Source organism: Ptychodera flava, chromosome 7 (assembly GCF_041260155.1).
Source record: "Ptychodera flava strain L36383 chromosome 7, AS_Pfla_20210202, whole genome shotgun sequence".
NCBI classification, from domain to species: Eukaryota; Metazoa; Hemichordata; class Enteropneusta; family Ptychoderidae; genus Ptychodera; species Ptychodera flava.
In genome coordinates, this window is record NC_091934.1 from 38,145,678 (window position 1) to 38,173,527 (window position 27,850).

The 27,850-nt window shown below is 36.9% G+C and overlaps 2 protein-coding genes across 9 annotated transcripts in view; one reads left to right on the forward strand and one right to left on the reverse strand.

The window, feature by feature from the left end:
* The first annotated feature begins 722 nt into the window (after window positions 1-722).
* On the forward strand, window positions 723-4,801 carry LOC139137478 (claudin-11-like). The gene is made up of 3 exons (XM_070705610.1): window positions 723-1,181; window positions 2,401-2,535; window positions 3,593-4,801. Exons 1-3 carry the CDS (start codon window positions 902-904, stop codon window positions 3,826-3,828), a joined length of 651 nt encoding a protein of 216 aa, XP_070561711.1. The 5' UTR covers window positions 723-901; the 3' UTR covers window positions 3,829-4,801.
* Window positions 4,802-7,912: 3,111 nt separating this feature from the next.
* Window positions 7,913-27,850, reverse strand: part of LOC139137477 (forkhead-associated domain-containing protein 1-like) — a 34,797-nt gene continuing 14,859 nt past the window's right edge. For 2 of the 8 annotated variants that reach the window (XM_070705607.1, XM_070705605.1), the window contains 21 exons: window positions 26,048-26,287; window positions 25,400-25,672; window positions 23,068-23,094; window positions 22,345-22,422; window positions 21,807-21,911; window positions 21,382-21,489; window positions 20,963-21,208; window positions 20,510-20,705; window positions 19,879-20,067; window positions 19,301-19,428; window positions 18,055-18,494; window positions 17,538-17,644; window positions 16,554-16,713; window positions 15,321-15,453; window positions 14,626-14,764; window positions 13,998-14,230; window positions 13,313-13,585; window positions 12,735-12,848; window positions 11,984-12,139; window positions 11,585-11,659; window positions 7,913-10,590 (listed from right to left, as the gene is read on the reverse strand). In XM_070705607.1, coding sequence (XP_070561708.1) covers window positions 10,528-10,590; window positions 11,585-11,659; window positions 11,984-12,139; window positions 12,735-12,848; window positions 13,313-13,585; window positions 13,998-14,230; window positions 14,626-14,764; window positions 15,321-15,453; window positions 16,554-16,713; window positions 17,538-17,644; window positions 18,055-18,494; window positions 19,301-19,428; window positions 19,879-20,067; window positions 20,510-20,705; window positions 20,963-21,208; window positions 21,382-21,489; window positions 21,807-21,911; window positions 22,345-22,422; window positions 23,068-23,094; window positions 25,400-25,672; window positions 26,048-26,287 — 3,483 coding nt within the window. In that variant the 3' untranslated portion in view covers window positions 7,913-10,527. Of the gene's footprint in view, window positions 10,591-11,584; window positions 11,660-11,983; window positions 12,140-12,734; window positions 12,849-13,312; window positions 13,586-13,997; window positions 14,231-14,625; window positions 14,765-15,320; window positions 15,454-16,553; window positions 16,714-17,537; window positions 17,645-18,054; window positions 18,495-19,300; window positions 19,429-19,878; window positions 20,068-20,509; window positions 20,706-20,962; window positions 21,209-21,381; window positions 21,490-21,806; window positions 21,912-22,344; window positions 22,423-23,067; window positions 23,095-25,399; window positions 25,673-26,047; window positions 26,288-27,471; window positions 27,787-27,850 lie in introns of all 8 variants that reach the window. The other 6 variants (XM_070705608.1, XM_070705606.1, XM_070705601.1 and 3 more) reach the window with 5 other exon arrangements.

Genomic DNA, 27,850 nt, shown 5'->3' on the forward strand with positions numbered 1-27,850 from the left:
GAGAGCCACTAAACATTGACAGCCAGAAGCACGATGGAGTTTAATTTTGATTGTGTTTAGGAAGTGTGAATGAGAGAGTGGAAAGTCCCGATGTTTACATGGAAACTATATTCAGGAAGTCAAATTATCATGTTGTGTACATGTTACTTGCAGTGACAATATTGAAGAGATAAGGAAGCATAAACGAACACAATACAAACAAATAAAATATAATTATGTTTTCTTCACTGAGAAGAGTACAAAAACCCAAAGTAGGTTTTTATCTTGTTTAACAGGATCACAACACAAATATTCACTGAGTACCCTATGTTTGACGTATATCGTAACGGGCAACCATAAGACCAGGTTTAATCTGTGATGTCTGTCTTATTTGTGTAGCTTCCAAACGTTGATTAAAAACACATGTATGACAAAAATCGTGTGGTTCACATGAAAGTCTTCTTTTGCAGGTTTTAAAATACAAAGTTGTATTTTACGCGTATACTAAGGCCCAGATGTTGTGTTGAAGCTAAATAGCAGGTTTTTCGACACACTTTACGTAGTAGAAAAAGAGACTGTAGTCGATGAAAAAATGAAGAAAAAATCATCGATATATACAGCTACTGTCCCTTTAAATTGTCACTTTACATGGTGAAGCACTTGGTGAATCAGATATTATTCCATTGCATGCTAGGGACGTGACGTATCGAAACAAGGAAATATCAAGTTGACCTCTGACCTCCACAGTGCGCTGCTTAGTCACCGCTGTGATAGGCAACTCTCAAAAATGGGGAAGTCCACACTCTCAATAAAATCACTTCTTTGTATCTGCAATGCAAAGCTGTTTCCGTGTCGGCTTCAGATACAACTTCACAAAAACCACTTTCCTCTTTGACCACACTTTCAACGGCAAACGACGAGAATGGAGTCGGACAGCTTCAAATCCAGCCGCGAGTATTTCAGCGCGTACACCAGGATTCCGACATTGGTTCTGATCGGTCTGGTGTTGACGGTGCTTGTCTTCGTCGGCCTGGCTTGCGGTTCATACTCGACATACTGGGTGACGTTCTGCGTAAAAGAGTGCAACACGACCAGAGGGTATGATAGTCACATCTCGGGACTCTGGCAAACATGCGAGGTAATGATGATGCAGCAGTCGACTGCGTCGATGAGACACTGCATCAGGTTTAACCAAGTGCCAGGTACGTAAAGCTAGAAGCTTATGAAGTTGTGTTCATATTCTGTCAGACCAAGTGGGTAGTAGTGAGCCCTTGACGGTCCACGGCATTCCGTCACATTGGGAGGCGGGCAAAAAGTGTCTGGAATGTGAAAGGCTGTTTGAAAAATCGGAAATAATATCTGTTTTGTGACTTGCTGCAATAATAAGGAAAGCTGTTGATGTCGCACGTAAGAGGAAGTAATTGGGTTGTCAGAAAATATTTATTAACCGATAGTCGTATATACGCCAATTGTCTTTCACGGGACATAATATTAAACGTGGCACACGATGAACTGTATTGTGAATAATTGAAGTTCAAGTTTCAGCTTTCCTGAAATTCGATAAGTGCAGTAATTTTCCCTCATTTATCGGAAGTATGCTTATGCGAAAACTTGGGGATATAGTGTGCGCAGACGGCCGTAATCTATTTGTTGTGGCACAATGCATGGGGGCGTACATTTGCGCACTCTAGAAATATTTCAATATTTTGTTTCACTTCAGCTTGAAACTATTCATTTTGGCACGAGAAAAGAAAAATTAGTTCATATATTGTAGTCAGAGTAAAACAAAAAAACAGGATATCAGGTAAGAAAAATTCAGAAAAAAATTAAAGCAAGCAGCATCTGCGGTGATTGAGATATACAAAATACACGTAATGGCGCTAAATTTCAGTTCAATGGTGCGTTGGTTTTGGAGAAGATTTTTGAATATTATTCCCCGATTATCAAATGTTTTTCGTGTAATGCAATATGGCCGCCAAACCACATGACCGATTATAACACCTGTCAAGTACTTACAATAACAGATGATGATATGAGTAAAGTTTCAGTTCATATGCAATGCTATATGCAATTTTGGTGCAGATTGAAACACTGTCTTAGTTTTCCGAAAATAGAAAATTGATTTTTCCCCATAGAATTAATATAGGGATGGCGGCTATGAACTATCGGTAAATGATAAGTAATGTGTTTATTTAGAACCAAACTTTGCACGGCGACGTCTGGTTTTCATTCTTGATTTGGTGAGACAATGGTTGAAAGTTTCATTGAGGGAAGTTTGAGAGAAAAAATTTCTGTCATTTGCGAGGCGCATATTCCCTTAAATATTGTTTACTGTGGTTTGAGTTTTGATACCAAGTTTCCTAACTTTTCCGAGAATAACTTGATACAAATCGTAATCCGCTGTTTTCCTCTCTTTCTCAGAGTTTGTCGTTGCAAGTCGAGCACTGATGGTGATGGCCAGTGTCGGGTGTCTGGCGGCGTTTATCTGCATTTTGATTGGTCTGAAGAAAGACGTCATGTTGGTGCGCCTTGCTGGAACGTTCCTGTGTCTCACCGGTAGGCGTTTTACCCTCAATAATCATCATCATCATCATCATCATCATGGATGCCAATTTTAATTTTATAAAGTTTAAACACATCACTGAAATAATTGCCTTTCCAACGAAATTTACCTTACCACACGTCACTCTACTGACTCTATGACAATCACGCCTACGCTCCGGACAATCACGAAGTTACTCTTGCCCCAGAACTGTACATACGATGAACGTATGCGTAATATAGTATGCGCAGTCTTCAAACCCGACAATCTAGTTTCCGGTCTCGTTCAACTTCTTTATTGGTGCGTTGTGGGGAAGAATGGAGCCAGGTACTCACAAGTTCATTCATGGGGACAGTTCAGTAGTTAGAAAGCAAGGTGACCAACTAAATTCTGCATGGAGGAAGTACACTACTATAGCACAGAGATCGTCCTTTCCACACGACAAAAATAGAATGACCCCGGTTTGAATAATGTGAAATATCCTATTTCTGCCATTTCTGCTCAATCAATCTTCTTCCCAATAACTTTCGTCATAAAAATGACGAGGAATCGTTCGAGAGTTATTCCACGTGTTTCGCATCTGTCCAATCAACAATCTGTAAAGAACACCCACGTCGCTGTGTTGTCATATGTTTTCCATTACCTGTTTCTTTATTTTCTGATATTTCTTCTTCTTTTTGATGTTAACTTCGACGTGTTGCTTTAATCGTCGACATCACAGCTCATCATTTATAAAAAAATTAGCAACTTCAACAATGCATGGGAAACCATAAAGCCATGGTAAATTGATATAGGCGACTGATATACTTCTTTGGCAAAAATTATGTGCTCTACACAAGGCAACATTTCTGGAATTTCAAATTACAAGTTATCGCCACCTTTTAATTAAAATTCCTTGAAATGTGACTTTGAAGATGAGGTTTAAAAGAAGGGTTAGACGATTGAAAATATTTTTATTCACTGATTTTCAAAATAATCGTTATGAATTAACTAATCAAGCTGAAGCGATAACGTATTCAACTGCTCACAAAAAATACTGATAAAAACATACTATCAAAATTTCTTTCACAGGTACCATGATTACAATAGCCGTCATCATTTTCCCAGTTCTCTTCAAGAAAATGCTGGATAAAGAATTGAAGTATAACCGCATGGGAATCGGGTACGGGCTTGCAAGTACCATGGGAGTAGCCGTTGTGTGTTGGATCGCCGCTGTGATCGTGCTGATGCCGGTCAAGAGATCCACCTACCCCAAACTGCGACTGCTATCGCCGGAATCACAAAGTCTGCTGTATCGAAAGTATTGATCTCCGCGGCCGTAGAGGGGGACAAGTTGATAGTTTCAGTGATTTTGAGGACCAGAAGCTGTATCTTTTAAAGAGTTTTTTTCCCACGAACTTGCTCTGCTCCCCGGGGCATCTCAGCATTTAGATATACACAGCATTTAGCATGTACATAATTATGCATACTGCACAGTTACTGTTGATAAATGAAGTTTTGGTCCGGACTAAAATTTATATCTAAACAATAACAGTGCATTTTATACATAGAGACGCTGTGTTGACAAACTAGATAGTGCATGTATATTAGCATTTGCAGATTAGAAAATGTTGCAATTGACACACACAACAAAGATGGTGAAAAAACTTTAAAAGTTACAATTGCTGTCCCTTTAAATTTAAACCTCATTAAATTTAGCTTGTGATGTACTTTCTATTTTCTTTTTCTATTGTTTGCAAAATACAGTTTCGTGTTCTTCTACAGACAGAATGCCGATATGATTAGTTTTTCACTTTTCGCCACAGCCTATACATGTGTTGTCCAATGTTGTTGTCGACGAGTGTAGCTTGGTTCGGATCAGAAAAAATTCATTTATCAACAATATCGTTATATATTGTGTAGACAACGCGTTGTGTTTTATACAAGGCTAATACGTTAATGTATATCAACATAACTTTTGAAAAAAGAGGAAGAAAACTTTTTGTTCTTGTTTCCTTCAATGGAAATAGTGAAAAAGCATCAAGTGTTGTTTTGCATCTACTGGAACAGTAGTTCCTCCAAGTCACTAGATTCACGTGTTCTATCCAGTGGTTTACAGCAATGGAAAAAAAAATTACGGCATATTAAGTATTTTTGAATGTGGAAGTTTTAGAAAGAAGAAGTCAAACTTGTGTAGTGATCAAAACTCCTATTTTTAAGCCCAAAATAATACTATTTGTTTCCCCGTAAAGACCTTGGTTGTTGGTTGACAACGTCTATCCGTTGTTGTTTGCTGATACCCCCCAAAAAGAGACAAAAAATACGAGACATTCAAATATACGAAATAAAAAGTGTAGGTTAGAGGTAGCAAGATAGAATTGGTCCAGTAAATTGAACTTACACTAACATTTTTTCTTGGCAAAAAAACCCAAAAAATTCTCTACAGCTCATTTTTCGCAAAGGGGCCTTTTTCTCGTTCAAAATTTGAATAACGGAGAAACAGACAGTTGTATATCTTTCGTAAACAAGGCTAATTTTCGAGTCCTGTTTTGAATGCTCCCCCCACGTTCCCATTCATGTCAGCACGGTCTCTCTGGAAGATACCATGCTGTTATACACATACAAAAATTATTTTCTTCAAGGAATATTCTAAAAGTGTTACAGGTATTAAACCACATCACATTTTCCTTATTGTATCAAGCAAAATATATATGATTTTTATATATAACTTCTTATTTTGGCATCTTGAGGAAAATTCTCGTCCTCAGTGTTATCTTTGAAGCAGATTGCGTTCAGTGATATTTTTGAGTAAAATTTCCCCAAAACAATTTCAAAATGTGTGTTGTATGTTAGTAAAGTTAGAATAATATGTATTTCTAATGCGCTTTCATTTCGGGCATATATAGACAAATTATGATAATGTCCAGTACTAAAATTATTTCAACGCTTGTGTTTTGATTGGTAATGAGTATAAAGCGACTTTCTGAATTTTAAGTAAAATTTGAAAATGTATCACTCTAACCGTATCACAATACCCAGTCAATGATATTAACAACCTAGTTACTGTAATATCAGTTTCAAAGGATCTACATTATGCCCCTAATAGTTTTTGGTTTATTTTGACCAATTGTCGAATTGCATGTCGACATTTACAAATTGTAAATGTAAATTATGCTAATTATACTCAAGTTACCGGCCTGATGTCCAAAGCTTGGTCAAATTAATGTTGATCTGTTATACATGCAAATATAAATTGAATTCAAAAAAGTTGATATTCAAGCCGATGGGACCATTTTTCACGCAAACATACCGAAAACAATTTACCTGACAACTTTATATAGACTTTATATTTAAGGTAGTTCACGCCTCGAAAGTGAACGACTTACTAGTTAAACGTTTGCTCAACCTCTCTTCAATGAAGCTTTCAATCATACTCTCACCAAGTCGAGAATAAAAATCAGGGGTCACCGTGAAAATTTTGGTACCAGAGAAATAAATTAACAATCATTTACCGATAGTTAAAATTCAAAATGGCCGCCATCCCTGTGTTACTAGTAGCTCTATAGGGAAAAATAAAATTTTCAACTTTTTGAAAAATTAAGACGATAAAAACTTTTCTTACCCCAAGAGCTTTATAATGGGCTCCCACAAGTGGTAGACCAGACAAGTATTGGAACAAATTGAGAGTGGGAATGTCTGTCCCGGGGGCACATTTTACCTTAATGGGAAGTAAATAGGTATCATTCATAGCAATGTTTCCTTCACGTGTTGTTCTTGAAAACAGGATACTATACCGACATAGCAAATGGGCTCAGAATTGTTTTGAAACTAAATTCTCTAGAATGGAGTAGAAAGAGGAACAATCTGTTTTATACACAACTTGTACCGTTGATTTTTGATCAGCATCATATAAGTACGCACAGATGAAAACAGCCAAGCATTGTCGAAATTAAAGAATTGTTAACTATTGTGTCATCACTTATAATCATTACATCAGCGAAATTGTCATTCTCGGCGTTGCAGTCAAGATACGAATTAAACACAATTAATAGTCCTCATGTATGTCATAGATATAAATAGACCCACCTCTGATTCACAGGCAATGCTTTTGTTAAATTACCGCTTCTTATACAGTTCTTCTGGAAAGCATTGTGATTAAATTGATTTGTATGACACTTGAAATGTGATAGTTTACACGTTTATAAAAATCGATATATTTGCCGTAAGAATATTTCCATCTTTTGTAACGCCAGAGAGGAAAGACGGGGAGAAAAAAATTTTCATAGTCTCACTAAACCAGTGAATCGACCACGTATTTCATAACGGGGTAAAAAGAACACCACGGTCCCTCTGTGGACCGAGAGAACACCAAATATTGCTTTCAAGAAGTGTATACTATGTATGAGAAACTTTACGGACATAGTCACGTGGTATTCACTGAAAAAAAAAATCAAATGCGAGTGTATTCGCGACTGTCACTGATTTTGCAATACTTCCGAAGAAAGTCAAAATCAGCAAATAACATACAGAAAGAAGATGCACTTCCGACAACAACTCAATTCTGGCATAAAACAAAATTTTACTATGTTTACATCAATTGCGCCAAAATTGAGTCATAAGTACATTAGTACTAGCAATTAGACTTAATAATAAAAACCACAACATAGATATCTGTCGTTGACGAGGCCTCTAGTTTTATTTTCTCTATTAAGCCTACAATTATCATATCCTTCTGTTATGGAAGTTGATTATTACAGCACATATCTGTTATCTGATCTGTTGGTTTTCTCTCTCATTCAAGCGAAAGAAAGAACTGTAAGGTTCATGCGATTTAATAAAGGTTCGCTGGCCAAGGATCATGTTAATTCTGGCAGGGACCGTACCTCAAGCACTACGCCGACGTGAGCCAGGATAGCAAAGACTGCGCCATTCAAATTTACTGTCATAGATTCGATGTCTGCTAGCGAGTCCCTGAAGTGAGCCTTTGGGTGAAAATTGTCATGTGGAGGCGCTCTCGCAGATTACGTGCAACACACGGTTTATAGTGCAGCATCTGCAAGTCCAATATGTTCCGTTATGCCGGCAGGTCACACAAGATAAACAAGGCGTTATAGAATGACAAATATATCACATTGTGACTCTTACAAGAAACACGGCCGGAACAATATTTTCCTGTGGTGGTAATAGTTTGTTTGTCACCGATATTTGAGGCAACGCCGTACTATAGAATTCGCATAGAAACTTTTGTATAAAAATCAGACTTTAAGCCATAGTGAGGTGCTCTCGCCGTTGGCGGCGCCATGATATCTGAATTGCACCCTCCTGGAGGGTGGTTCGTTCTTGTTTTGAAATTACCGTGTTTAAATTAAGGAAAAAATAATCTTTTTGAATAATTCACACCGTTGACGAACATTTTAGCATTTACTAGCAGTTTATTGTAAATGAAAGGTACACAAAGATCGAAATTATAAAATCATTTTTATATTACACAATGACGAATTCGGACATGACAAAAACGTATACCCATATCCTCAAATTCACAATAGCTGTGTTAAATCCTGCATGAAACTATTCAGATAGTACAGGAATGCCTTCGCAGTTAACTTCAGCAAACCCTTGAATTGAACCTAGAAGTATAATCCGTGCATTCTATATGCAGCTTCCATTGAAACCCTGTATTCTGAATTTTGAATCTAATAAAACTAAATGTTTTAGAAATTAAGTAACATCGTACATACTTCTGTAAACCCCTATTTCGAAACAACAAGGGTGCCTTAGTATATTGAACACAACGCGACTTCTCCATGACAATCAGTAGAGGGGAAATGAAAGAAATCACATCTTGGAGGAAAAACGTTCTACTATTAATAGGATAGAGAGCCTTAAAAAGCATGGATGGGTCATATTGCTTATTCATAATATCCTTCAGGTTCACTCAAACTATCGCATTTTAAATTTTTTTCAAGAGAAAAGCGACATCAATGCAATTGAATTTACTGAAAAAAGACTTCATAATCGATAGTTCTCAAGCGTGAAATTAAAAATTACATATAAATGAAAAAGGCACTGATTGCAGGTCTTTGTGACTAAAAGGTCACGATTTTCTTTCACGACTTTAAAAACTTGTGGTGATTTGATTTATTGAACGTACTCAAGCTCTATCAGCTTGAACTTTTGATGTTTTTCCCCTCCTATTTGTCCTCTGCTTGTAAACTGCAGTTTCTCGTTCCATGCCAAAATCGATATCATGTTGAAATACAGGGCGATGAACATGTCAACACCGCCTGTATGTAATGTCCAAAGTTATTTTTGACAACTGGATTTCAGTCTGGACTAGAATTCACTTGCCAACAAATTACTTTGCATACTATATAGAAGGACAAGAACAAAAGGTAGTTGTTTTACAGAACAAAATCAACGAAAATATTGTCAATGTTACATTAAAGTTTTATATCAAAAATGGCTTCACTTTATGTAAACTAAACACCAAAAACTTTCCTACGAACTCCATTATATCAAAGATACAGATGAAATTTTACAACAAAAAATAAATTCTTTTACATTTTACGTAACATCATATATAAAGTCGAAGAGGCTTTTCAAAAAGGGGTACTCTTGTGAACAGACATTCTTTTCCACTTTTTACTGGTTTGGAGAGAAATTTATCTTTTTATACAGTATCTACAACATTGAGCTCATAACCTTTTAAATGATATTGACACAACAGAAAGCAAATTTTGTAGTTTTATGACAACTTCACTGGCTGTCATGAAATGTTTGATGTACACGTACCGAAAATAAAAAAATTCGAATTTCATGGATTTCAGAAGGTTATTGATAAAACACTTCACCTTGTTTCATCTGTAACATTATATACTTCTTCAAGGAAGGTAATAATTTTCCTTTAAGGTTCTTCCCTATTCATAATAGCAAGACTTAGGAAGAAGACTGAACTATCAAGACATTCTTAGGGGGTCCACATAAAATATATGATGGGAAGGCCCCCCTAAGAAAGTCACATTGTTTTTAAGATGGTGATTGGGTGACACATTCTTCAGATGCGCCCCCACAATTTATTCATTTCTCCAAAAAAATGCAACATTAGGGTAACGGAAGGGATGGTGGCCCATTACTGGTTATTTCCAGACACTAGAAAGCTACTGGTCCAGCAGTAGGACACCCCTATACACATAATGGAATATGCTCAGGATATCCCTTTTCTCCGGTTTCCCTTTAGTGTTGACTGACTTACTCACTCCGATCACACTGTTCCATTGATAAAAGGGGATATAATAAGCGTACAGATTTTTGACGGAAAGTGCATTTTTAAAAGATACTTGTGCTATCTTGTGGCTGACTGAAGTTATCCAATCCCAAAATGCATTGCAATTCCCTTACGGTCACAAGCTTCCCTTACAATAAAATTTGTCGACAATCTTCTTGTTTTACTCCCTTCAAGCGAAAATTGAACAAACTACTGTCTAAATGTTATGTGAATGGCTTTCTTAGTCTACAGCTTTAAAGTTGTCATGTCTTCTGGTATGGGCTCAGGAGGAAAAAATAGTAAAATAAAAAAAATATGGAAAATTTACTATCTTTCAATTAGTTCATGAAAATAAAAAAATTGACATTTGAAATAAGCAGTGACGTTTAGGTGATTGTTCAGTTTGACAATGGTGTTATTTTGTACTGTATAAAATTTTGCTGTTGGCAAAGTTACTGTTGGGATATCTTTGTATTTTTATAAAGCTTAAGCTGATGTAAAATTGATAGAAGAAATATTTCTGTAAAAATTTACAGATCAGAAAGTCAAAGCTTGTCTGCTTCATTTATATATTACAACAAGGTCAGAAATTTGGGGGAAAAGTACTGATCTGGAAAATATAAAACTTAATATCGGTCTCGTACAAAGCAATGAGAAAACCCCTCAGAGCTAAGAGCTGTCAACCCTGTTAATCATGTTAATCAGCAATAGACCAACCCTAATTGAAAAGAAACGGAACACACCACACACCAGACGGGGGAGTTTACGAAAGACTGTTGTGACTGGTTTCAACTGTTGTGGTCGCATGCCATTCAATTCTACCAGGCTAGAAAGAATACATAAGAAATTATTAGACGATATACAAACAAAACAAAACACAACAAAACAAACAAAAACAAATAAAATAAGCAGAATTTCCATATTTACATATTTCTATAAAAAATTTATTCATATTTGTCTTTTTCACATAATTACAGAAATCTACAGAGCTTCTATGCAGACATGATATAAATGTTTGACAATCAAATAATAAAATGATAAAATCAATTATAAAATTTTACACACTATGACAATGTCTTTGTAATTTAGTGACTGACAATATTTTACAGTGATTTTTTTGGTCTTTTTTTGCAGATTCTAGAAGAAACTAGAAGTTCACACTAGGATTCAATTGATTGGTTTGAACACGCTCTACGATAGTTTATTGTACTGAGCAAGTTCACTGCCGAATGTACGGTAAGCTTGATATATATTTTATTCTTACAGAAAAGAGCGGCAAAAGAAATTGACAATGCAAAGTGGAAGGACAGCACAGCACTGAGAAACAAGTATTCAGTTGTTTGCATAGAAAGATTTACAACAAAATTTTGACAAAAAAAATATGTATATCCATATTCACAAAAATATTCCCGGCAAAAAATTTTAAGATCATGGTTGAAACACAGCAGAGAGAAAAATCCTTTCGTACTTAGATTTTGAAAGCTTCATTATTTTACTTTTATTGTCTGTGTTGAATCATGCCATGCCCTAGCTTTACCTAGAGAGGGCGCTGTTCTAAAGAAAACGAGCTCTGCAGTGGTGTTTGCAATAACTAGCATACTCAGAAGCAGTTGTGTGTATCACCCCTCAGAGCATCGTGTAATGGTCCATCCACTGGCACAAAAGAATGCACTGGTCCAAACCACTACATCCAAGCAGGGGGGATAAAAGCACTTGCAGGAGGAAGCGGCACAGAGTTCGTGAGCCAGCGGTGCGTATTTACAAAAGAGGAAGGCGCGATAGCGGCGTTAAAGCTTGTCAGATGACGATGTTCTTCTTACCGAAGTCATACTGTTTTCAAGATTGATGAGTCTTGCAGTCGTATCACATAGCTGCTGATCTTTTGAATTCAGTTCCTGAAAAATTTGAAAAAAGAGACACAGCAATCGTTAGCACTGAAATACCATGCAAACCACATTTTCATATTGTTCATACTTGACCAAAATGATAATGTCAAATTGTCATAAAATGTGGCCATTGCATTAATATACAATGTTACAACTATCATAATATACACGTTCATGTTTGTAGGGTTATGTTGGTATTCTGTATATCTATGGGGAGATGAAAATCCTCTAACAATCTGATGGCCTAGGTCTTGAACGGTAGGGCAGGTGGGATTGGCAAGGGAGAGGGGGGTATAGAAACACTATTCAAACATTTGTGATGTCCTAACTTACCGTCTTAAGACTTTCAATTTCATAGCTTTTCCTTAGAATTTTCTCTCTTTGAGTGTCTTTCTTCTTTTTCTCTTTCTTTGGTGCCATTTCGTCTTCATAGCAGCGATGTCTGGGCCAGGATTTCAGGTTCTTTTCATCCTTCTCCATATGGAACGTCTGAAAAATCATGATAATACATTTGTAGCGACCACATTGGTGTTTGACCAACCACTAACTTCAAATATAATCATCCAGATTTTTTGTTGGTATTTACACAATCGGTCCAAACTTTGATCTGTTGTGTAGCAGTTTGCAATTTTCTGGGTTTTTTTATTCAAACAGGAAAATTTACAAAAGTATAGATGTATAGTTCAAACAACCTACACCTTTTTACCAGAAATCTTTCTATGCAATATTTCATATTCATATTTTTATTTGTGTCCATACTAGTGGCTGAAGAAGTCATTTTTCTGACAGCTATATCCCACTGACTGATATCCAAAGAATCATTGCATTATTGATTATGACAAGCAAGTGTCCATTATTGCTCCCTGGTCTAACATTAAAAGGACAGTACCACCATGACTGATCTAGAAATACTATGCCATCTCTCTAATTGTACCGTTTGCCATCAGTGTCTGCAACTCCATGAATAACCTTCACTGTTCAAGCTCTCCCTGTCTTACCACTTCTCAACCAGACTTGACAAATATTTTGGTCGACAGTGAATTTCTCACAGAAATATTGCCATCACAATTTAACATATTCATACCTTTTTATTTTTGATTGCGTTGTTCAATCTCTTCTCCTGTTCCAGGGTTTCTCTTGTCCTTCTCAGAGTCTCCCGTAAATATTGATTTTCTTCTGCGCGACCTCGTACGTCAGTCTGAAATGAAACACATATTGTCACTAAATGACCGACGCAAGTTCAAAAAGGAAAATGTTTCAAGTCAACATGCTACTTTGAATGAAAATCTGTTTGGAGTATCATATTGTATTATTTATTCATAATCCAAATCATAGAGTTTCAAGCTTAAAGAGCTATACAAACTAGAACAGCTTTTATGTGTTTTACTTTTTACTAAGTTTTTATCTCATCATCTCATCTTGAACAAACATATTTTGATGTATCAACCTATGAACCTTGACCCCGATGACTTTTGACCCCAAACTCCCTTGTTGACCTATGACATTGCATACATTTATCCCTGGGTATGGTTCAAAGATTGAAATCAGAAAGTAAAAGCTGAATGTTTGCAAAAGTGAAAATCTCATGATATTTTGAACATACTTGTTTTATTCAAAAAGTATCATTTGTTAAGCAAGTCTGCCAAAATTCCCTTTACGTACCGCCAAGCTTTCCACTTGTATTGCTTTCTCATTTGCCTCGTGTTCTGCTTGTCTAAGTCTTGCCAAGTCCTTCTCGTAATCTTGAAGTAGGGCGTCCTTCCTGTCCAGTCTCTGGTGCAACACCCGCAGACGACTCACCATCAACTCTATTGCCTTCTCCCGCTCTTTGTTCAAGCGCTCACGCTCGTCGCGCGGCAGATGGGTGACCGACCTTAGCCCTTGGATCTCACCCAAGTCTAATTGGTTGGCAATGGCTTTGGCCAGTTCAAGGTACTGTAGGGGTAAAAAAACCCAGACACCATTATTGGCAAAAAATTGAACAAAACATGTAATCTCTGCATGTAAATCACCCCTGGTAAAAGTTGAATATGGCAATGACATTGACAAGTTTTCCATATTTTCACCATTTAAATACACAAGAAAGACCACTTTTACGTCTTTAAGTTTTACAAAATGAATCACCATTATGTTAATAAATTTCAGATACTGAATGTAATATATATATATATACAAATGATATTCCAGGGCAAAAAATATGCAAATGATCCCATGCAAATTTTCTGGGATCTGAGCACACAAATATGTAAGAAAGGTATCCTTGTGAAATACCAAATTTTGGAAAAAGATAAGAAAATGCAACACAAAAGTTATGTTACATGGCTGATGTGAAATTTTTGAAACTTACAGATTTTTCACTCTCTGCCAGTGCTTCTTGAGTTTCAATGCGTGCGCTTCTTTCAATGGCGGAATCGGACACCGAGGGCGGTATTTGTCCCCTGGCTTCCGCCACCTTCTGTTCGAGCAGGGCGTCTTGCAGATTGAGGCTGCCATCGGTGAGCGACGCCTGCTGGGCCCTCATCTCAGCGAGTTCTTTCTTCAACAAAACAACCTGCTGCAGGGCTTGGTCGTGAGATGGAACTGTGGAATAAGGATAAAATAATCATTAAAGATGTCAAGAGTGATTTTATATAAAATTGAGTAATAAAATGTTGATTGGACAGTTTTTCTTTAAGTTAGGTGCTATGTTGCTCAACATGGAAAAAGAAGTGAGAATAAACAGAAACTGTGCACCGCCTGACAAAGATCAAAAGCACTGTTAAACTGTGAAAAATTTCTAGACTAAAAAGACAATTTTGAAACACACTGAACAACATGCATGAACATTATCTGTGATAGTTTCGTTTCTACTTTGAACCCTGGTTTCAAGATATCACATCAGAAAAACACAACTTGTGTTTGTGGTTTCATGACCTCTGACCTCCAAATGGGAGAGTCTATTCATTACAGGGGATAACAGCCATGGATGTACTCACTTGGTGGCCTGGATTGTTCAAGTCCCTTGATTCGTGACCTAAGTTCAGCCAGTGCCTCCCTCTGCCGACTGATGACCTGTTCATGTCTCTCACCACGGCACTGGGCTCCGACTGCCGACATCTCTCCAGCAATGATACCCTGTAGTGGAAAAAAAAGTTGAGTGTTAGCCTGGACATGTATACAATAAATTGCAGTATTTTTTATCCTAAATCTTGTTACACTGTGGTCAATAAGCCTTTCTCTCAGACTATATGAGATATACATGTGCTACAGTAAGAAACGTGTCGCAGATGTAAATACCAATCATACAAGACTTGCCTTTTCCCTGAACACTATTCAGCAATATTTGTTTGATTTCTGTTTTAATCTGGGAACTTTAAATGTTATACTAGTATATGATGTGTGCTGAAGTCAGAATGTAAATATCAATTGTGACTGTTCTGAAAAGCAGCTTTCCTTGTGTCAATCAGGCCGTAAGCTCTAATGGAATCCAACACCGGGGCTGGAATAGAAAATACTTTTGTCTGGTAAAGTGATGGCGTGGAGTCTGTGGTCAACTGTCTAGTCTGAAAATGAAACCGACTTATTAACCTAATTATCCCCAATTCCCTGTAAAGAGGTCCATGCTCACCATTGATAACAATGGGTTTGGGCCGAACCATTATGGTGAAAGGGTTAAGTAAAGCCAACTTACTTCCTGCTCCTTGGTGACCACGGATTGTCTTTGTGCCTCCTGCTCTGTCTGTAGTTGGTTTTGTAACTGGACAATCTCCTCTGATTTGACTTTCAGTTCAGCTTTGTATTTCTCGATGGTCTGACTCTCAGCCCTGAAACAAGACAATGAAAACAGCACTGGTGAGATGATGGCATAATAATCAGCTGTATAAAAACTAAATCATTCACATAATGATAAATTTGTTTCAAGTACATATGACACACTAATTTATCTGCAGCAATCAAAACTAACTTTATTATTTTTATATTGATTTCCTTACTTTTACGTGAAAGTCACTAATAAAATTTGTGAAGTACTATTTTGATTGCTATGATAGATTTTGTAAGCTGACCTTACTAATCACATGGGTTGATGTTCTGGACAAAATGGTCAAAAATTGTGAAATATATTATTAGGACTGGATTTGATAATTATTCTGTGAGAAGAAACCTTTAGGGGTGATCTTGTGATCTGACAAAATTTACTTTTAAGTAGAGTGTCATATATTGATTTCAATTTGTACTACAGCCGTCAAGCTTAAGTCTGAATTTTTCCAGATTTATCTTTGATGATCAATGAACTGTGGAATTTTATCCACGAACATGGAAGCCTGCTGTCTTTACTTGAAGATAGTTGAAGTGAAGACACAAGGGTATAATCACTAGATGTACCAGTCATCAAAATCAATAAATCCAGACCTATGTGTTGAAGTATATTGGATTCAATAAAACTGCAGAAAGCTATAATCAAGTTTACGATCATACTGACCTAAAGCAACAATTAACACTTGTCTATCACACTTAATGGTTAGAAACGGTAAGCCCCTGGGTAACTCAACTTTTTGACAATATTTTCAATATTTTTGATCTGAGTATCAATGGCAGGTTCATTTTTGGTCTCATATACAGGCATACTAAAATACCAAATATTTAGCTTGTCGATTTGCATTATACATTTTCAGAAATCTCCATCTCTGTTGAAAGTTTTTTTGTTTGCACATACAATTGAAGCATAACAAATAGTCATTGAGGAACCGCTGCCTGTATATATGCAGATTGTGTTGACAGCCGAAATACTTGGTATTCCACGGGCAGATCAAGAAACTCTGGATGACATACAATATAGTTGAAAAAGTTGTCAAAATTGAGAGTTACTGGAACTACAATGAGGACCCCCTGTGTGCTTTGACGAGACAAGTGATACCACAATTACCTGAGGTCGTCCTGGTATTTCTTGACCTCGGCGGTTTGTTTGTCGACCAGTTCGGAGAGCTTGGCCATCTGTTGTCTCTGAGTTGTCAGTTCAAGCTCCATGTCTTTGATCTGAGTGCGGTTGCCTTCCAGCTCTTGTTTCTGGTGTTCGCTGAGCTCCCCTGTAAAACACAGAGAACGAAAACAAAACCCACGGTGTCAATTCACCTGTCTGTCTGTCAACACTGGGTCAATAAAATCAATATGCAAATGGACAAGGTATCCAACTACCGATAGAAATTTCACGTGAGAATGGCAAGACTTCTGTAACAATAAACGCTAAACAACGCAAACAGCTCAGGTTGAAACAAATACCCTCTCTAACGGCACTTGTCAAGTTGTATAATCCCCATTCGTTTCAATTGTCCGGAGGGTCTATGAACCCTGAAATGGGGGTGATTATTTGGAAATTGGAAACCATGCAACATGTTTACATTGATGGGGTTAGAGGGTTCACTTGGTACAGCATTGAAAAGACTCTGTCAGTATTGTACAAAAAATAGAAGGAAGATGTATTTGTTTTACTTCATAGAAGTTAAAAAAATTTTGCTTCGTAATTTTGGCCAATTTCTGTGCAATAAAGGGTATTATCAATATCAAAATGGATGTGCATGGTGAATTAGCAAGAAAAACAACTTACAAAATCACTACCTAGACTTTATAAAGCTTAGGTGTTCTTTATTTTAATTATGTTTCTGTTTGTAAAAATCTCTGATAAAATTCTGTGTCAAGCCTGTGAAATGCTCGCCATTACTGTCCATGCACTTCTGTAGTTTTTTCAGCCAAAATTAAGTCTTTAAATTAGTGGTTATTTGAAGTATGAGTGAAACTGTTTTTGTACACTTTTCAACTCTTTCATCCCCATTTTCCAGTACATAGGTCCACCCACCCTATTGCAAACAACAGGAATGTACCATTGACTGGTGTTGAAAGGGTGGAGACTTACCAGTCATGTCTGATAGTCTTGCTGAGGCACCTGCCAAGTCTCGTCGTAACCCTAGGATGACATCTTGCTGGTCTTGGATTTCCTTCTTGAAATCTGCTGATTCTCGTCTGTCAGATTTCAGAAGAAAAAAAATTAGATGAAATTATGTCGTAAATGTTCAATTTTGAAATTCACAAAAGCACACCTCCGAATTTTCTCTACAGGAGAACTTTGCTATTGAAACTGACTGACATATCAAAGTCAGGATGCTCTGTGTAAAAGCAGTTTGTCACATCACTGGCTAAAACCTGTTCACTAGACTCAAAAAATCTTACATATATTGGTGTTAGACTGACTTCAAGAATTGTCCAGAAATTCGGAAATTGATGCAAACCATTTGAAATTCGACGGTACATTGATGTAAGTCAAAAGCGCACAGAGTAACAAACGTATACAGACATACACATACACATAAACTACTGTAGAAACATAGAAAGAATACAAACAGATAACAGCTGATCACACATCTAGACCCTACCTCAGCACTTGTACAAGCTGTTCCAAGGCCTGTACGTCAGGTCCAGGCTGCACTATGACTGGTTTTGGCGCAATCACTGGTTTCGGTGGCACCACTGGTTTGGACTTCAACCTCTCAATTTCTTCATGCAGCTCTTTCTTCTGATCGTCATGCTCCTTCAAGCTCTGCGTCACCTTTAGCAACCTCTCCTCCATTGCTACTATGGTAACCGCGTGCTGCCTGACTTGCTCCTTGTAGGACGCAATTTCGGTGTAGTGTGTGCGTTTCTCCTCCTCGTGATGGTCGCGCAATTCTTTCATCTCATCCTTGAACTTGATTTCTTCGTTCAGCATCTCTTCTTTGAGTTTGGACTCTCGCTGTCGCATCTCTTCGATCTGGGCTTCCAGCTCTCCAACGACTGCCATGTGCTGCTTGTCATGGTCACCTTTGTCAGCGATGGACTGCAAAAGAACCATGGCACAGATGTTTATCATGTCCATTTGTTATAATCGTCTACAAATTTTTCAAACTATGACATCATATGTTGCCATTCTACATATCTACAAATATGAATATTCATTCATACATATGAATATTCATTTATACATATAAACATACTCACTCTCTAATATGATACATATTCTATAAATATATAAATGGCTAAAATTGACTTATAAATTGAATAGTACATGCTCAAATGCAGATACAAACATTTGCATTGAAACTTACATTCAAACACATTAATTTGTGTATATCTATCTATCTATTGTCTATCTATGTATTTGCATAAAAGCTTGCACAAATATTTGTCTGTATTTACTATATCTAATTATCTATCTCCTATCTATCCTGTACTACCAAGTGTCTATCCATCTATCTATCTATCTATCTATCTATCTATCTATCTATCTATCCATCTATCTATCTATCTATCTATCTAACTATCTATCCATCTATCCATCTATCTATCTATCTATCTATCTATCTAATTATCCATCTACCTATCTACTACAAGCTACCTCTTTATCTATCTTACTACCTATTTACAAACCTATCTGCCTGTCTACCTTCCTACCTATCTATCATTTGATCTACCTATCAATCTATCTATCAGTCTGCCTGTCTGTCTGTCTGTCTGTCTGTCTGGCTGTCTGTCTACCAATCTATGCGTTAATGTAATCATAGTTTATTTTGGTTAAATTTTCTCTCATTTCATTTTTGTAATTTTGGAGATTTCTGTAATTTTGTACATTTCTGACATTCTTACCTCTCTCATTTCATCGATAGTTTTCAGCAAATCTTCACGTTTGTCCTTCTCTGCCTGGACGGCTTCTTCTCTCTTCAAAATCTCAGCCTGCCGTATCTCCTCAATAACTTGATGTAGTTTTTGATCGTCTGAAAGATAGAGATAAGGCAAAAGATGTAAATTTTAACAAAGAGAACTCAGTCTTGTTTGTATTTAAGGCACACTTGCAGTTTGTAAATGCTTGTTTTGGGGGAAACTAAAAATATTGTTCCCTATCAATTATCTTTAATGATTTTGAATTCGTTTGGAAATGCTTCAAAGCTGGCCACAAATACCCACACCTCCACATTTTCATTCAGAAGATATTGTGTATTCATGGCTGGGATTTTTTTTGGATTTTCACAGTGAATATATATTTTTTTAAAAACTACCTAAGTGTCTGTTTTTACCAACAAAATATACATAGACAAGGCATTCACAGTCATAAAGTTACACGTGAATTTTGTCTTTTTATGCAAAGATTTTTTGTACAGAAAGTCTGTGTAACAATGTACTTTTCCACTCAGACCTAACCAGGTTTACACAAATGTTACGTTTACCTTCAGCTTTGGCTTTCTCAACAGCGTCAATGATCTGCATTTCGTATTCACGCTTGACATCGCTAATTTTGCTGTTCATTTCAGACCGCACTTCCTGTTCGATGGTCGTCAGTTTCAGTTTGATGTCGTCTTTCTCCTTGGCCTCGCTCTCAAGCCTGGCGTGTAAGTTTTCAATGTATTTGGCTGGGGCTGTCAGAGAAAAAGTAGGAAAATCTAACTCAGAATGACGGAGGAAATAGATGATTTTTAAAAGCCAGTTTCTGTATAGTTATATTGTGTATCATCAACCACAGCTGTAAAAAATCAGCACTTTCATATCGGATAACAATTAGAAATGTATTTGATTTGTGACTTTGAAGATAATCCGAGGAAACAACACCTGAATTACCATGTTATTATTATTTAACAAGGTTGCACATAACTGATGGATTTTACTCTCCCATTTTCATGATTAATCTGAACACATATGCTGGCCCTGGCTTATCTTGTTCCGAGCAATCAGCATTTTTTAAAGGAATTGATATCTGATTTAATTTTGACATTACATCTACATGACCCGTTATTGTGGTTTTTGGATTTTACACCAAACTGATTTGATTCAACCCTATGATTTTATAATCACCCCTCTTACCTTGATCAGATGATTTGACGTTGAATCCAACCTTCTCCAAAGAATCTTCAATTTCCTGTTGCTGTGACAACTGCTGGTTCAGGATTTCCTGGAGGCCATCTTTGATCCAGTGCAGCGACTCATCCACAGTGACAGACTGAAGCAGCTTCAACTCCTGTTTAATACTGCCGCCATTGTGGCTCTCGTTCAAGCGATTCTGGAAATGATAATTTGAGGAGAAATATATTGTTCAGAAAATCTGATAGTAAACAGCTCGAAGATAAATTTTCCAAAAGACGTCTACCTCAAAATATTTCCTATATTAATGAAACAAAGTAATGAAACAGCTTTGCATATTGGATGTCACAGCTGACAATTAATTTCTAATACTAAATACATCTAGTGACAAAGTTTGCAAATTCAGTTAAGTAAAGCGCCCCCTGTGGTGAGATTAGACAAAATCATCCAGTTTACCTTGGCTGCATCTAGGTATTGTTTCATTGCCTTGGCACTCTTGTTAGAATCTTTCTTGGAGGTCTCCTGGATCTTGATGGTGTCTTTCAGCTCCCGTACTTTATTCCGGGCTTCAGAGCGGTCGTCGATCAGGAGTTTGATCGTGTCGATGAGTTCGTCATCGCTGACGTCTTCCAGGTTGTCCGGAGCCCTGATCCCCGGAGCACAGAAAGTCTGCTGGACAACTCGGTTACGGAATCTATCAAGCTGTTGGCAGGGAAAACAAACAAATTTTCAATAAGTTGAAAGGCACAGTCTATGGTCAGTGGTCTGGGTATGATAAGTATGACCCTGGACAGCTGACCACTCGATTTGCTGGTCCCTGGAATGGTTATCTCAATATCATATACAGGTACAAGGGTGTACAGTACAGTACTTACTCTTTTCTGTGCTTGTTCCAAATCCACTTTGACAAGTCTTTCAGATCTCTGTATTTCCATGAATTGTGACTTGGCATGCTCCACTTCAGCTTTGATTTTGGCTTCAAGCTGTGTGTGCAAGAGATAAAAAACAGGTAAAAAATAAAATCTAACCTATTACAGTAGTATGTGGCAAATTTCAAAATGTTCTTCAAGTGGCTATTACAGCAAAACTAAAAGTCACAACAAGAGGCTCACTACGACGTGTTTACTGTTGTTCATGTATCCTTGAATTTTTACCTGCTTTTTGTATGTGACGTGGTGTTCACTGTTAATGAACATTTTTGATGTAGCTATTTTCAATGATACATACTATATGTATGTGACAATCCATATAGAAGCACAGAAACACATGCTAACTGTTGAAGTAAAGAAATAATACTAACCTCTTTTTCCTCATTCAGTAGCTGCTTCAGCTTCTCAATTTCATCTTTGTAGGTAACCATGGTTTCCAGCTGCTCTGCAATTTTATTTTCTGCACCTTTTAGTTTCTGTTCAAAGAAAAACAAAAGAACACCATTCAATTTTACAACACTGCTGCTTAGTTTATCAGGTAAATGAGAAGTATGGTGAAACAAAAGTATGATGATCTCTGCCTAGATTGCATTCTGAGAATATCGATCATGATAATAACAATTCTATCCTTCACAAACTAATTCAGTAAGATTTTAAATATTTGCCTATCCAATATTTTTTTATTCAAACTTCACATACGAAGTTATTTTCTCTCTTGCAACTAAAATTTTTCTTTAGTAACTCAAAAAAACATTGCAACTTTCCATATCGATTGGAATTTTATTCCACCCTTGTATGGCCAAAGTGGATATAAGCTAGGCATGTACTGTTACTGGAATCAGAAGTACCCCACCAGTGTCCAAGAATGCACAATCTTTTGTTTTTCAGTAGAATGTCCTGCAAACTTACATGTTTCATACTGATTAGTTCTTTCTCCCTGGACTGCATTTCTTCTTCATGTCTCTTGTTTTCCTTCATTCGTGAAAACTATAACAAAAAAATTATGGATTCCTCCCGATAAATTTAACAGCTCATTAAATATTTCATCACTTCTCTCCGCATGCTGGTGATACTGGGTTTAAGAAAATCAGATTTAGTGCAACTGGGGATATTTCCAAGTTTGGAAGATTCACAGAGAGAGAGTAGCACTCAGATCTCAGATGCAGGGTGCTTGTGTATTGCACAGAACTTCTACATGCAAATTATCAAGTCACATGGTAGTTGGGTGGTGTCATGTGACACTCCATGTTTAAGTAAAAAGGGCCAGAATGTCACATGATATTTGTCAATGCTCACATGACCTACTGTGCTTTTCTTATGTAACCAATGATTCAGGTCATGTGATATCTGTCAAATATCATGTGACAATCTGTCAGCCAATCCATGCAAACTTCACATATTGCCAGTTATTCTTGCTTGCAAGAAGCGTGTTGCATCAACCTTCAAGTGCGGGCCTCCAGGTTGGGGGGAAAAAAATGAAAAAAGAACTAAAACTTTGAAAAAAAATCTACTGAAAGTTCCAGAAATGTTGATGTCGTCACCAGCATGCGTAATAAATAAGCAACTTTTGTGCATTTGATATTTGTTGTTTTATATTTGGTGCAGGTTTACGGAACTTATCATACAACAAACCTTGATTTCAACTTCAAGGGACGTGATCTGGACAAAAACAAAGACACCAATCGAAAAGTGAGATTAAGACGTACTTAGACAAGGTGCAAGTTCAGTTCCTGTCAACTGTGATCCATTTCTATAGATTAATTTACTGTGCAACAAAATATTGTTAATAACGGTGCTCACCATCAAATGTTAGTAGTGAGAAGTTGGTGCATTACAGGCCATGCAGAAAAGAAAAATAAAATAAAAGTTATAAATGTGGTGCAAAATTCCTCCAGTGTGTGATTGGCTTTACATCCTTGCATTCTACTCATACAGGTTCTGCTGAAGTTCTAATTCGAGTACTGGTTGTAGCAAGTGGCAAAATTTAGTTATGGAAAAAATTGACCTTATTTGCATTTTATGGAAGGTCAAGTGTTCTCCACTGTCAGGCATTCTAATCTGCATAACATTTGCATATCTAATGAATAAAATTTATATCTCTCATTTGCATGAAATTTGCATAACATTTGCATTGTATTTTCAGCTGAATACTTTTAACAAGATATATCATAAATCATACTGCGCTCTGTGATAGTCAATAATATTTACTACTTTTATATTGTACTTTTACATTATTTGAGAGTAAAATTTTTTGTGAAGTTCAATTTGAGGAGTCGTTCAAACATCTTTAAGTCTCTTTTATTTTAATTGAGAGATATTTCTCATGCAAATATATGTTTAGTGGTTCTGTTTGCATAGATTTACATAAATGAAAGTTATCTAGCCAATCAAAAAGCAGTATTTGACGTATATGTAAATCAGTCAACCAGAAACTCAAACAAGTATGCATAGGGACTGCAAATTGACAAATTTTCATATTAATGTACATGGAAAGGCTAGTATATATCTTTTTCTTCTTAAAGATTGAATTTTGTTTGCAATTTTAACAACTCTTCCACGTGGACATGAACCAGGTGAATTTTTTACATGGAAATGTTAGTCGCATTTTGTGATTGCTCTACTAAAACACATTCATGCAGACACACACACAGATAACTAAGATAAGTGTTAAAACCAATACAGACTGTTAAAGCTAACACAAGGCATGCTTGTAAACACATCAAGTTTGACAGCGATGGTTTAACTACCATTAGAAGCAACATATGAAATGGGTTGGAAATGATTTTGACCATGGAAGCATGAAATGAATGGATACAATTTTCTTTGTCTTTCTTGTCTTATGTGTATGTCATTGTTAGCTACTACTGGATGATAACTGTTAAGTGTGATTTCGCTGCATAAACTATGTATTTTGGTATTTTGGTCTGTTGCTCAGATTTTCTAGTTGTGCTCTTATCCCCACTTTTCCTAGAATGAACAAATCCAGATGCGATTCATCTACTTTGAACCATTGACATATATACTCTGCACTTCTAAAAAATCTGTTTATCCCAACATAAATATGTAAATATTGCTCACTGGATTGCCAAATCAATAATCTTCATAAAGTACTATAATTCATATTTTCCTGTTCATAGTTACTGTACATGCTCTCCAGGCTTATTTCAAAATTGAGTCCAACTTTGGTGCATAATGACTTGACAGTCATCTTTTATAAGTCTATAGTAAAAATGCATTGAAATATCTCAGTCAAATAGTCTTTTTAGACTTTAGTACTGAGTTGAACAGATTGCCTATTCTCTATGCCTCACACTTCATATCAAATATTACTGCTGAGCGTTTACCTTTTACATTACTAGCAACATGGGATGTAAGGATGTTTACTGAAATTCTGTTAATCATAATGTCATGGTACGATATCTCAGTGATCAAGCAGAAGCCATATGGTGTAGGTCAAAGGTTAGAGGTTAAGGGGTTAAACATGGATCTATAGTGGAATATCTGCAGTCCCAGATTTAGATTATTAACCTACATCTCTAACTTTTGCGAAAAAATATCACTATTAATGTAATTAATATATTGATATATTGTTAAATATCGTTATATTATACATATTGATACTAATCTGTGTAAAACTAGCTTTTGATATCTTGGGTTATTGATAGGGTCAAGGTTTTCATATACTAGTTGAAGTTTGTTTGAAAGGGACAGGGGTTGAAGGATAACATAGGAAAACTGGCAAGTTGCATCTTGTCTAGATACTGATTTATTGAAGCCATCTCACCCCTTCCTGCAAAATGGAACAACCTCTTCACAAAGGGTTATTCCAAATTACACAGATGACCAGGGGTGGTCAGGCTTATGTGCACACACACTGAGAGGGGGAGTTGGATGTTCGCCCCTAATGGTAGCTATATCCGAACACAGCAAACAGTGCAGTGGCGTATTGGTCTTAACCGGTTACCTTAGCTGACATTGCCGACATTGACACGTCTTTCTCTCGGATTTCTTTCTTGAGTTTGTCAATTTCTCCTTTGAGGCGGTTGATCGACGAATCCTTGTTGGACACATCCCTCTGTAGTGTGTTGACCAGACTTTGGCTGGTCGTCTTCTCGCGAGTACGCTTCTCGACGTCCTGTTTCAAGGTTGTTATTTCGCGCTCACGTTCCAAGACAACGCTACGGAGGATTGCTGGGTTTTCATTGGGGTCTTGGCTGTCCAGTCGCATTTTGCCCATCTGTAGAAGTATATAAGAATCGTATTTTTAGAATGAGAGTTAGTTACTACACATTCTACAAAATAACTTTTGATATTTTTAAACAGATCCAAATCGTAATTCTAGTGTGGGTTTAAGATAATTTAAACAACTTACTAGCTAACTTATATGGTGCATTAGAAGAAAGTTGCTGATTGGCTCTTGAAATAGTTACATAATTAAAACAAGAGTTTTGACGGGTTGGCACAATATTTAGCAGATTTGGTCTCTGATTATCTGTATCAAGTAGCAATGTGACTAACTTGTCTTTGAACAGTCCAATCTAAATACTGTGATAAAAGCAACATCAAAAATCTGGCAATGTCTGGTGAAAGGATAAAACTACCCCATGTTTACCTGTTCCTTGAGAGCGTGAATTTCCAACTTCTTTGAAGCCATCTCGCTCTCCAGTACTGCCAGCTTGTGTTTGAGTTCGTCATTATCCTGGCTTCCTTGTCGCTCTCTCTGTGCCAGCTCCTGCTGCAGCTGATGGATCTCGTCCCGCAGGGCAGTGATGACGCTGTCTTTACGATTGGACTCTGCTTCAAAGACAGCCAGTCTGCTGATTTCGTCACCCATGCGTTGCAGTCGTTGTTCCTTGAAAATGAAATACACATGATGTGAATGACAGCAGATATGACACAACAGCTGGGAAGCTAAAATAAGGTACAGTATTTAAGGTTTCCTTTCTACTTTCCGGGAGAACCCCCTTCCCTGAATGGCCAAGCACAGAATACAATGACAAGAACTATCCATATTATACTCTTGTTTACAAACGCCAAACAAAATGACTGAATTCTAAGCATGCACTCACTCATCTATCCCATAATGCAACAGTCATTGAGTCAATACTTTTATCTGGATATGAGTCTATGGAGTTTTGTTTTCAACTCTGTACTGTTGTATCATGAGATAAAAAAATACACTACTATACACACACAAGGCTTACTTAGAATTCAGCGTTCACTTATAAACTGACATCACCCATGCATGTACAAAGTTAAATGTCACGGTTACTAGGGCTGGAGGTTAGTATGCAAATTGTGCAAACACACAAACGCACAGTGGTGATAATGTAGTTCTGTCAGATTCATTTCATTTTCTACATACAATGTCAATTCTGAATAAAAGGAATATGAATTCACACAGATTGACATACAAATAATTCCTACATTTGAGATAAAACACCCTCTATGCTTTCTGATGTTTCGCATCCTTGCAAAACGCTGTGCAAGAATTCTACACTGTCACTTTATAAACTGAAGAAACTTTGCTACTTTTGAAAGGCAGCTATTTATTGTGAAACATGGTTCTTTGAAATAACCCGGTGGTTCAATCCAACATGGCTGCCCCCATGGTTACCTGACAACTCAGAGACTATTATGTGCAATTACTTTTTGTAGGCAACCGCATGCGACCTAAGTGTGGAAAAACATTTTGAAAAGTTTTCATCAAAAGTAAGGAAAAATTTTCCCAGAATTCCCAACCACAGACATATAATCATTCACAATTTGAAAAAGAATTTCTATAATGCGTCACCAATGTGTTAAAGGTAGAAAGAAGATGCTCATTACGTTTGTCATGTGAGGTAATTAAGCCATTTGTTTTCTATATTAGAAAATATTACAGGTTAGACAGCAACTATAAAGTCAATTGTTGCATTAATTTAGGCAGAAGACATAGATATTGTCTATTAAACTTAACTTTATGAGATATGTGAGAAAATTTTAACAGTTAAATTATCTGTTGTCAGGTACGGTAGGTAGAGAATGTGTGTGTACCTCCAGTACAGTCTCTGACTGTGTTTGAATTATTTCTGTTCTCTGGGCCTCTTTTTTCAGTTTTTCTAGATCTGTCAACTTCTTGAGTTTCTCGATTTCGGCAATCAGGGTGTCGATTATTTCCTGTTTTTGATTGATCTGTCGCTGTTGAGCTTCACGCTGCGAAGAGTGGCTCTGAATGGTTCTCTTGAATCGTTCAATCTCGCTCCGGAGCACGACAACTTCTTGGTCCTTTGTCATCGGGTCTCTGCCTGTCTGGGATTTTGGCGGTGAGGGCGGTATAACGTGTTGTGCGACTGGCTTGTTCAGTTTCATCTGATACATCAATGACAAAGACCTTGTCAGAGGTCACGCATAATATTATGGGAAAATTCCTACA